This window comes from Apis laboriosa, unplaced genomic scaffold, assembly GCF_014066325.1.
Source record: "Apis laboriosa isolate Shangri-la unplaced genomic scaffold, ASM1406632v1 scaffold13_cov153, whole genome shotgun sequence".
NCBI lineage: Eukaryota > Metazoa > Arthropoda > Insecta > Hymenoptera > Apidae > Apis > Apis laboriosa.
This window is the reverse complement of record NW_025221370.1, coordinates 4381515-4393793: the sequence shown is the minus strand read 5'-3', so window position 1 is coordinate 4393793 and position 12279 is coordinate 4381515. Positions and strand designations below refer to the sequence as shown.

Below are 12279 nucleotides of genomic sequence, written 5' to 3'. Positions count from 1 at the left end.
TAGAATCTTAGAAACAATGATGATCAAGTTTGAATTTCATTGTTAGCTTCGTTTTTTTTTTTTTTTAAATCCAACGGCTCTCGATAACGTTCCATCCGGAGGCAGCGAAGCGGAGAAAACTGTGGCTCGGGAGACACGGTTCGCGGATCGACGCGGAAAGGCCTGGTGCAATTGCCTCCGCAGAAGCTTGGCAAGCGAAACAAACGATTTACAGACGAGCGAGCTAAGCGAAACGTGCTCTTGAATTGTGGCTAGCACAACAACATTCCCCCGAAATTAACGTTAACATCATCGTAATTGGCGAATCAACGCCGAGTTTTACATTTCTATAATATTTTACGTGCCACGAACAATCTCAAGAGTGGAAATAATTTAGAAATATTACGCTTAAAGTAATATTGTAAATGCTGTATAACGTACAAAATACGGTTTAATTTTAGAAATGATTTGGGACGGGAAGGAATGATTATTCGAAACGAGTATTATTGTGTAAGGCGATTGTGAGATAAAAAGTAGGAGGTGTTTAGTAACAGGGATAAAGTTTTGTTCCTTGGTGGAGAGTAATGCAATTTTAATAGACAAAAAAAAAAGAAAGAAAGAAAGGAAATTCGCCGAGTTGAATTATTTATTTGATCGTTCACGGGACGATTAACATTTTATAATAATAAGAATCATTTATATAATATAAATAATAAAAAAGTAGAGAGTAATAAATACGATAAAAATTCGAGCGACGTTACTTAACAACGATGTGTTCTCAATTGCACCTGCCCAACATTGTGGTTCTATGTAATTACTTATACGGGTGTTAAACATCCTACTACCGTTATAATTATAATACAATGAGCGACGATGAAACGAGAGTAATTTCAACGAGAGCATCAACGAGACATCTCTATCACGATGCATACGCACATATAATATATAATACTATACTTCAAAATGATTCGAACATGATTTGCTGACTGTGATCGATTGTTAATTTAATTTAATAATCGAATTTACAATTTTTTCCTTTATTTCCTTTATTCTCGAGTACAGAGAATAATTTAATAAGAGGGTTAAAAAAAACGAGTTAAAAAAAAACGATCCGGCATTTTCCAATTGTTCTCAAGATGAAAAGACTACGCTGCTACATTTGTGAAATGAATTCGTTCACTAACGAATACGAATACTTTTACGTAAGATCGACTATGAAACTACGAAGCTGCGAAATGTAATATCTATTTTCAATATAACACTTTCGCTTTAACATTTTCGCTTCTATTACTGGTCGGGAAGAAAGAAAAGATCAGGTACTCCGAAAAATGGGGAACGTTGTTCAGGATGCAATCATCGGTTTCCACGAATTGGAATCGTTTTGTCCCGACATCGACGTGGTTTCAGACGACTGCAACTGCAGCGCTTCCGGTCTGAAAAAATCGATAATCGGATGGTAATTGTAATTGACGCGCCTCTGCGGCTCCTGGTACTCGTCATCGAAACCGCCATTTTGTAGCCTCGACGTGGCGTCCATTTCCAAATCGTACGGTTGGCTATATCTACGCATATTCACGATTTCTTATTATTATTTTTTTTTTTTAAATACAACCCTTTCCAATAACACTAACAAATATTACCTGTTTAAAATGGTGCTGTTCACAGTTTCGGTATGATCTTCGATGTAAGACTCCCTTCTGTAAGGTGGCCTATTGGGAGGAGCCCTGTTTGGTCTGGATTTCAATAAAGATCCAGTGTATCCCGGTGCTCTGGTATTAGGTGCATGCTGTTGGGGCAATTTATCGAACGGCCTCGAACTCGTAGCCGAAGGCTTCTTGTTCTGTCTCGTTCTTACAGGGAGCGTGAACGACGTTGGTCGACTCGGTGCAGTATCTATCCCAGGCTTCTTGCTACTCGAGACTACAAAGTTGTAGATATATGTCTTATAATTATAATACAAACTTCAAACAGGAAAAATCAATTCTCTCTGTTTCATTTCAACGTACCGGAATCGAAATTACTGGATGAAATAAACTTGTTGAAATAATTGAGCTTCGAGGACGATTCCTCGAAATCGTCTTTCTGCTCGCTGGTTATGAAATCGGAGCCAGGAAAGGATTCCTTGATCCTCGCGGGTTGATCCTTTTGATGCGGTGGGAAAATTTCCGCGTAACCGTGCACGTGACAATTGCAACAAGTTGGCACTTTGAAAATGTCCATGTGCAGGCCCAACTTGTTGTCCCACGTTAGAAGCCTGTGATAATTGTACACTTGCGAGCAGGAAGAACGATAATTTTCGGATATGAAAGCGCAGCTCGTTTCTGGATTCCTGGAAAATGGAATTTTAAATGATAAATTTGAAATTAGAATTCAATTCTCTCTCTCTCTCTCTCTCTCTTTTTTTAATATTAAACGAAGAATAAATTTATTGATGATACATGAATCGTGAATCGTAGTGATGGATCAGAATCGATTCTACTTGCTTGAATTGCTTTGCTCGACGCCACAAAGAAGATATTTTGTTTAATGGCGTGTAACAGAATAGATATTGAATTTCTAAAGTTAGAGCGAAGATACATCGATAAAATTTACGAGAAAGTTTCGATTCGAAACAAATCAACGGAACTAATAGTCGAGGTAACGCTCGCTTCTTCGACCGACTAAATAGGAAGTTTTTTGCTTCTTATTGCTAACCGTGGCTAAAGAGTTTAACTTGTAAGTCGATGAAAATGTTATGCCGGATTATATTGATTTTTACGTAACAACTCGTGTAAATTAATCCAACTTACGAGCATTTCTCTAAACGCAATGTTTGCGTGTGCTCCCCAGTGTTTATTATGTATTTCCAAACACCGGAAGCAGCTCTTGCCAATTGTGGACGCGCGTACTTGATCACCGATGGACACGTGAAACCCTCTTCCACGTTTTCGAACGATGGATTCAAATCTGATCTCCTAAAATTAAATAAGAGAAATGCAATTTTATTTGTATATAAAGAAAAATAATTCAAGGTATAAAAGAATCAAACATTTCGATATTCCTAATTATTGAGTTTACATTCTATGTATCTAAGTATTTTTTTTTTTAAATTTCTAATATTTTTCTCATAAATATTAAAATTCAATATTATTGAGTCTTACACCGTTGTCGACGCAGTTGCCATTCAGCAAGGGGCATGTATATCCGTATATATTTTACTAACGTGTAATTGCATACATAGTCTTACCTTCTAATTTCGTTATTCTCGTACCGATTCTCGTACGATTTATTTTCCAAAGGCAATGCAACCGGAAGAGTCTCGGCAGAGTCGTCAAAATCTTGCGACTTGTAGTCAGTCAACAAGGCAGCGACCATCTCCTTGTTGCTCCTCAAACTTCTCATGATGGCCTCGCTGAAAATGATTTCGATTAACGTGATATAAAATAATTCGACTCTTGCAAACAACAATAATCCGTCTCACGATTCGATACAAAACGTGAGAGAGAGGAAAGGAAAAGAAAGTCGATCGTACCTTTCATAACTTCCTCCCTCATCTTCGAACCCGTAATTCCCTAATTAAATGGTTATGGGAATACGAAAGTCGAAACCAGGATTGTGCAATTCGAACAATTCGAATTACAGGAAAGAGAAAGAGAGAGAGAGAGAGAGAGAGAGAAAGAGAGAAAGAGAGAAAAAGCGCTTTCTTCCGCTTTTAACGAGTTACGTTTCTACGTTCATTGTGAAACGATTAATTAAGTTACGAATTATTGTCGTTCATTCAGAGAAAGTTCAAGTTTTGAGCGGGGATCAAATGGATTAATTGCGTAATAGTAAATAGAGAAGGAAAGTGGAAACTTACTGAGGATAGTCAACAGCTTCGAGACAGACTGTCTTTGTGAAGAAAGTACATTCCTTCTCGGTTGGATCTCGTTTTTTTGTTTCCGTGGGTCGTCTAAATGGTCTTATCAGGGATGGTGATCTGGATAGATCTGCGAATTGTTTTTTTTTTTTTTTTTTTTTCATCGAATGTTATAATACAATTGGAAATTGTTGGTCGAATTTTTATTATTATTTTATTTATCTCAATAACCTGTGAAAACGTTCCTCCGATTTAAAGGTGCTGGTCTTCTTGGAGGTGGTCGATAACTGGGTCGTTTCCTTAAATTGGGCCTTACGATTTTCAATTCTTGCGGCTGTAAATAAATAATATAAAAATATCACATGTCAAGATAATTTTAATTAAAATTCTTTCTATGCCTAGTGAAATTGTTGAGATAATATCGTTACTTAAGTGGATTCTCTTATTTCTCTTATTTAAACGTAAATTTCAATTTCAGTTTATCGGTGGAGAAATCTCGATCAACGCTTAACAACGCATGTCAGTCGTATACATTTTAACCTGATTTCTGATTAACTTTCCTGAGAGGAAAGTCTCATCATATGAGAAATTTACATAGGTTTGGCCGTGATCCTTACGAGCAGCAATGACGATAAATACATCGCTGATAAAGATTTCTTCCGTGAAAGTGTTCATGGAAGAAAATAAATCCTATCATTTCAAATAAAAGTTTTCCCCTGAAAAATTTCACGGATCAGAAGAGACGAAGAAACGTAACATAACATGCGTTCTTTCTAGACTATTAAACTATTCATTATTTTTAATTAACGAGTCTTTCGCTTTATACGGAGATATACGTTCTTATAAACGTGACGTTCGAAGAAGAGGTATGTAATAATTTTAGAAATCTGTATAACGGCGAACTTGTTTCGTCCTAGGACGGATTTTTGCGAATAAAGTTAAAGAGCAGAAAGTTGGAGGCCGAAAATAATTATATGGAATGGCGCTCATATGTGACAAAATTGTACGCCTCGATGTGATTTACGATAGAAAGGGGCTCCAAACGTGACTTTCTAAGAGTGTTTCCCAGTAACGAGGCGGACAGTCGTCGATCTCTCGTACGAGATACAATGATATCGACTCTGGAGGAAACGTATTTAAAAAGAATTTCAAGATTCAGAAATTTCCTTATTTGATTCACAAGGTACGTTGAACCTTACAAACATAGTCGAAGTTAAATCATCTACTCGATATTTACGATTTGTACAAAACGAGTCACTTCCCCTTACAAGGTGTTGAAACTTCGTCGTCGAGATGAATAAATAAAAGATTCATCTTAAGCCGATAAAGGACGGATGCAAGATTTATAATCATCGCGTCATCATCCTCAGAAAAGGATCGATTGTGGGGCATAGAATGGAGAATAAACAAGTATTTTTCTTTCGCGAATCTAAGTTTGTAAATCTTTGTTGTAATTTGCTTTGACAATTAATTCTTTGACAAATTTCATTGGAAAAAAAAAATTTCTTTTTCGAATAATTAATTCGCGATATCACTTACCTCGGGTAATTCTTCCACCGATTCCTCGTCGCCAGTGGCATCATCGGATACTATCTTGACAATGTCCATATTTCTAGGTAGCACAAGCTCCCTGCTGCCATTTTGTCGGCTTCCGTTGCTCAGCAGGGCACGAACCTTTTCCAATCTCTATCGAATTTGACAGGAAAATACATAATTCTTCTTCTAAATCTCAACAATCTCATCTCTAAAATAATTATTCTTCAAATTACACGGTTTCAAATTAATTTTTATTACACCATGGAAGGTATAGTAAAATTCGAAGAGAACCACGATCGTCAATTTCTCTAATAAACATGGATGAGTATAGTGGTGAATCTATCCTTTCACGTTTCCCATCAACGATACGTTTAACACGTTAAATTAATTGCAATTAACCCGGCCAACTCGACGTTTAAGCGTTACTTAAGAAAGTACTTAGAAATTTATTTCGCTCACGCTCTCTCGTACTTGATCCGTCCTGTTCTTAAGATCGTCGCTCATCAACGTGACATCCGTCTCGTTACTTTCTTTCCGATCATTATCGAGCTTTGTCGCATTGTCCTTTGGATTCTTCTTCTCGGCCCTCACGTCGATCGAGGATAGTAGCACGAACGCCTGAAAAAGTAAGACGAATCTCGTTGTTATCGCGTCGAAATTTTTCTCGCATAAAGAAATCGCGCGTTTTTATTATTAAATATATTATCTTTAAATATATTATCTATCTTCTCACGAGATCAATTATATTTTCATCCGACGAATTAATTTACTTTCCATAACGTTCTATATCGCGCTCTCTATGCTATGCGTGGTATTTAGATTTCGATTTCCATTTAAACGTATAAATATATAATAAATATGAAATTGCGCTTAGAGTGTTTTTGAATAATAATAATCTTTTCGAATAAAATTTATCCTATCCTACGATTTTTTTCTCTCTCTCTCTCTCTCTCTCTTTAATTTGAACATTTTGAAAGAATAGAATGTCGATTAATATCTCTATTGACTCCCGTCGTAAAGGTTTGTTAATTCAATACAAAATTTTAACCGTGGACTATGAAATTTTATGCGAGTGATCGTAAATTTTTATATTTCTCATTAACGATTGATTTAAGCCGGACAAACCATACGTATGAATATTAATTGCAAACGTTAAATCAAACGTTAAACATGTTTACAGATTCGTAAACGTGACTAATTCTTCCTCCTTTTATTCATTCCTTCATAAAACACGATTTATTAAATGATATTTATTTAAACAAAGGAAGAGAATATTCATAATTTTTTTTTTCTTTTTTACGTATACAACAATATATCACGTGTTGTTACTTTCAGATGAACAGAACCTATAATTAATTTCTTTTTTTATTCCATACTAAAAACACAGAATTCATTCGAATGAACATATTTTTCCCTTTCCTTCGTCTCTCACATTAAATATCACGTGTCATTTTCAGATGAATAAAACCTATAATTAATTCTCCCTTCCCCTTTCACAAAATTTATTGAATGAAACTTATATAAACGAAGGAAGAGAACGCTATTCATTCAGACAGTACTTCTCTTCCGTTTTTTCTTTTTTTTTTTTTTTTTTTTGTTCCTTATCTCGTTCAGATGATCGTTTCGCTCTCATCATTCGCAACCTGTAATCGAATAAAATTTTCCAGACACAATGGCGCGATTATTCTCTTCTTGTATCGAGAAACAATTGATCGCGAAAGGAAACGTATACGCGAGCTTCTGGATCTCGCGTATATCGCGGAAGAGATCTCGATCTAGGTGGAAACGTTAATTCCCCTAAACCGGAAGTGGACGTTGTAACGTGACGGCGCGTAACACTCGTGAAATCGTCGTGAAAACACCGATTCAACGAGCGGGGCACGTGTCGATCTCGAGTGAAATTACGCCGATTTTTCGCCCAACTGAGAAATGATAAAATAGCGGATACGATTCCGCCTAGTACAGGTGAAAGTCGCGCGTTTCGAATTGGAATGGATAGTTTCGAGAAAAAAAAGAAGAAAAAAGAAGAAGAAGAAGAGAGAAAAAAAAAATGGAATCGACTGTGCGTGCATTTAACAAGAATTGGATACGAGATTAATAATTTTGACCGATGATGAATTATTCATTCACGTGGAATTCTTTTCGTTTCGCGATTTATTAAAAATGTAAAATTAAAATTTGATAACGTTTTCTAGGTGAAATGGAATTTCTGTCCTCCCGGATATTTGAGAGAAAGAGTAGCCACTTTTCGAGTTGAATTTTTAAAATTTCTAATAAATTTATCGTTTATCGATTTATATAAATCGATGACAATACGATGCATAGGATCTATAATACTTTTCATTTATCAAGTTTACCCAATTCCTCTGTATTTGAATGAATGGTTGTGTAACTTTCACGTTGATGCAGGATCTTGGATAGAATAGTACTTTCTAAAATATGAATTTCTTAATAATATCAAACACCTGTTCGCAGTATCGAGTGTCAAGTGATATTATCCTAAAAATAAAAAAAAAAAAAAAAAAACCATAAAATCTTAATATGAATTATAACAAATATTACATTTTTAAATTATATCTCATAACAATTGATTATTTTCAATGTTACGAGTATCTTCTTTTGATTATTAACGATATTTATTCACGATTTCTCTCATATTGATACGACAGATCGTATCGCATCGATCATGGGTGGTCTCACAAAAGTGGTCCAAGATCTATCCAACGTCAAGTTTACGTGTACCAAAGATCATTTATTATCTATATCATTTGTCTGAAAGATCAAATATACTTTGTACAGTATCAGTTTCTTATCAACTAACGATTCCATTATCGTGTTATTTGTCCTCTCGATAAGAATATATCTCCACTATTATTATTCTATTATTCCTACAGAGATCCGAATTTTTTCGAGGATCAGGATTAAGACGAAATGTGGGTGCGAGAAACGTTAACGTTGCCAATACAGAAAGTGGAAGATGTAACGAGACATGAAAAGACTCTCGCGATCGTGTTACATGAAATAACCATAAACGTGGAAATTCCAACATATCCTCTTCTTCGTTTGCAATCGGCGGTGACCTAGTAACCATGATGCTCAACAAGAGGAGGAGGAGGAGGAGGAGGAGGAGGTACGATTTCACTGTGAGTGATCTTTTTTTTCTTCTTCTTCTTCTTCTTCTTCTTCTTTTTTTTCATATCTAAGATGTTCATCAATTCTTGGCAAATAACGCACGATTTTTCAGGATATTTCGTAACACAGTTGCCATTTTCACGATTATTTTTCTGAAACTCGTGTAACGCGTTTCCTTCTACTATTTGATCAATATTCTTCCTTTCATTTTTCCTTTCGTATCTTTACGGAATTAGGGAATTGAATAGATACAATAGATCTCTATGATCTATAGATTATATATATAGGGAGTGAATAAAGAAGGATTTTTCAAATTCGATTCGATGTTAATTCGATTAGTCGTCATATGCATCAAGTTGATGAAGATAAAGAATTATTATTATCTAAGTATGTACACGCAATACATTATCCTCATTTTTAATTCCTTGAAATTAATTATAGTATTATCAAACTTGCAAACTCTGTAATTAGCTACGAAATCATCAACTTTCGCATTATAATATAATGAATTACAAATTTAGAAGGAGGAGCTTCGTTATTTAAATATCTGCGCGTGAATGAAAAAGAAAAAAATAATAATAATAATACAATAATAAAAGAGACTTTTTATCAACATACGCGTGTAAAGATCTTTTATAAGATTTCCTTCGTGCAAGATCTTTTTTTCTCTTTTTTTTTATTACGAGTTATATCAACAATGATAATATTCTCCAGTTACAAAACTTTCTTGAAGCTTAGATTATCATCGACAACTTTCACCATGCTTATCGATCTAAGATGTTATCCATTCGTGAATTATAAATCTGGATCTATTGATTTTTATTCCGATATATTGGATCGAATCTTCAATGAAACTTGATATACCAAGTAATTATTGAGTTAAATTCAAAGAGAATCATATATGTAGTTTTTAAGTATGGAAAAAGTTATAAAAATTAAATTATATTGTATATATCTTATAACTCGTATTATTATTATTATTATTATTTTATAAATATCTATCTTTATCTATTTACTTTACTTTCGATAAAATTTGATCATATATTTTTTACAGAATAAAATTAAAGCAAATTGAAAGTGTCATTGTAAAATTATAATCAACAATATTATTTTCACGAATTATTTATCACGTCATCTCACACATTTTTTTTTTTTTTAAATCGCATCATCCAGAAATCATACACATAACAAAGTACTTACACATAAATTGCATCCTATTATATGTAATTTTATCAATCAAACACGAGCCAATGACGAATAGAAAAAAAAAAAATGTATTTGAAAAATCTAATTCTCTGACAGGATAGAAAACGAAGAGAAGAGTGAATTGATCGATCAAACATGATAACTAGTAGAAAATTATTAGCATGTTCGATCAATGATTTGGTATTTTTAATCTTCGATAGATCTTTCACTAGCATGTGAGAGGGAATTCGAGGCAATTAAGGGAATCTAGTTACTTTTCCTGGTTCCACTGGGTTAGCAGATCAAGGCCACGCAAAGGTTGTTCCACTTTACATAAAGAGAATTACGACAGATGCGAGTTCAGCTTTTTTTTCTGGACGAAAATATCGAGATTTCGTTCGAAATTTTGACGAAGAATTTGTAAGATTTTCGTTTATAGATTACAAGTTTGATAAATAATGAAACAAATTTAAAATTTTGTGTAATATCAAATTGATTATTAACTATTATTCGAATAATATATTTGTTAAGAATTTTTACTTAGAAATTTTTCAAGAAAGTATTACTTCTATGAATCATTAATGTAATATATTAAAAACTTTCTTGCATCAATCATTTTTATAACGTTTGTAATTCGTCGTTTATGGATCGAGTCCATATGAAAGTTTCTCGTGATTATAAAAATATGAGATACGTTTTAATTAATCTCTGACAAATTGATGAAAGTAGAATTCGTAAATTGGAAATAGTACAATATCCACATATTAATATCTACTTTTATTAACAATATTACGGTTAATAAAAATTGATAATTATCTTACCACAGTGAGAAAAAGCAATCCTCGCGCCATCATTCTTCCCTCGCGCGATCTCTCATCAAAACCTTCCGTCCTCTTCCTTCCAATCCACAAAACCACATTCACTATCACCACCAACTATTTCGATCAATCCAATTAATACTCGACACAAAATATTTCCAAAATTCTAATTTCTCGACCCCCAATTCAAATCGTCGAGAATATCGAGAACATCCCTCTTCGATCATTCGCCCATCAACTTCCTCCCAAAAAAAAAAGAAGAGAACCAAAAAATCTTCCGATCCCTCCGACCCAAACAAAGTCTCCCCTTTAACCAATTAATCGACGTTAGAGATTTCTCGTATCCTCGTCTACGAAGCGGGCAACACGATCGCGGAACAACGACGTTTCGCTCGAGAGGACGAAAAATTGTGCGCTCGTGGAGGCGCGCCGACCTCTGGATCCGGCCTGTGCACGCTCCTCGTCTTCATCAGATGGAAGGAGACGCGGTGGAGAAGAAGAAGAATCGCGGGCCCGATGCCTGCCCGCTGGCTCTCACGTGGGGATAATGTAGGAACGAGCGTGCCTCGGGTCCTGCGTGGTTCCCCCTTCGTCGAGCCGTGACCGAGAAAACCGGACGGCCGGATAAGCGTGTATTCGGAGAGGAGGAAGAAGTCGGCCACTCGCGACCTCCTCTTCCTCCTCCTCCTCCTCCTCCTCGTCGACCGGATACGGCTTTAGTCGAGGGAAGTAAGGGCAGAGTGGTGGTCCCCTGCGTCACCCTCGAAGCGATGACACGTGACGTATTCACTAACTACGATCGTCGTTCCCTCTTATCCCTTTCCCTTCTTTCTTATTTTTACCGGATCAAACGACGTTGACGTAAACGATATTTTTAATATTTTTAAGGGGTTTATTATGTTTTTGATATGTTTATATAGAAGATCGGTCTGATTTCGTGGCGAGAAAGTTAGAGTATTTTAGAAAGTTGAGTGTAATGGGTTAATCGACGTCGATGTACTGACATAGTAAATATATAGAGAATTGATAAATATTCACGTATATAGATGATAATGGATAAACAGGGACGACAATTATTATGTATTGTGAAATATAGTGCTCCATATTCTCGTGTAAATAAACTTTCTTCTCTTGCAGCGCTTCGGGATTCGTTTTACATACATTTCTAATGGTGCATGTCGATAGAATCGGAGGGTGAAAGCGAGTAATCGTTTCCGAATCGAATGGTTTCGAGTTAAACCCGCAATCAACGTTCGTCACTCTCGCATGAGGTTTTCGGAGGAAGTTTCTAAAGCATTCAAGATTCGTTGTTATAGTTTGTAATTGGCAATATTCTGCATGAAAATGAATAGCTAGTGTAATATTCGAAGTGATACAATTGTGAATAAAATTGTGATTAATTTGCGATAAGAGAACTAATTTTAGATATTTATTAATGTAAGTATAACTTGAATTTTCTTGAATATTTTATCATACTATTTATAAAACTTTTAGTAAAATTATTATGTTTCGGGTATAAAATGTATAGAAACGCAAAAAGATTGTACGTAATTATAATGTACTCTTACATGTATTCTTGATTTAAAAAATTCAATATAAATTCACTCAACAACTCAAAATTACATTGAAAATTTCAATAATAAAATTGATATGGAAAAACATATTTAAAAATTTATGTCTTGAATATAAAATTTCGATAAGGAAATTTTTAGAAATATAAATTCTCAAACAGAAATGCATGTAAAGGTAAGCATAAAACGGATAAATACTAGAATTAAATAAAATGATAGA

At 34.7% G+C, this 12279-nt stretch overlaps 1 protein-coding gene across 1 annotated transcript; it reads right to left on the bottom strand.

Moving 5' to 3' along the window:
• Positions 1 to 1321: 1321 nt before the first annotated feature.
• LOC122721012 (neurotrophin 1) lies at positions 1322 to 10524 on the bottom strand. The gene is made up of 10 exons (XM_043948185.1): positions 10492 to 10524; positions 5813 to 5971; positions 5357 to 5503; positions 4049 to 4151; positions 3818 to 3947; positions 3206 to 3370; positions 2769 to 2933; positions 1986 to 2308; positions 1620 to 1899; positions 1322 to 1541 (listed from the first exon to the last, which is right to left on the bottom strand). The coding sequence occupies exons 1-10, from the start codon at positions 10522 to 10524 to the stop codon at positions 1322 to 1324; spliced, it is 1725 nt and encodes a 574-aa protein (XP_043804120.1).
• Between the last annotated feature and the right edge of the window lie 1755 nt (positions 10525 to 12279).

Bases quoted from the DNA above. Each gene is read 5' to 3' on its own strand.
- LOC122721012 (XM_043948185.1), bottom strand. From the start codon at position 10,524: ATGATGGCGCGAGGATTGCTTTTTCTCACTGTG. The intron at 3,371-3,817 runs GTAAGTTTCCAC...AATCATTTTCAG, and splicing joins GAAGCTGTTGACTATCCTCA to CGAGGCCATCATGAGAAGTT. The intron at 2,309-2,768 runs GTAAGTTGGATT...TCCATTTTCCAG, and splicing joins TTGCGTTTAGAGAAATGCTC to GAATCCAGAAACGAGCTGCG.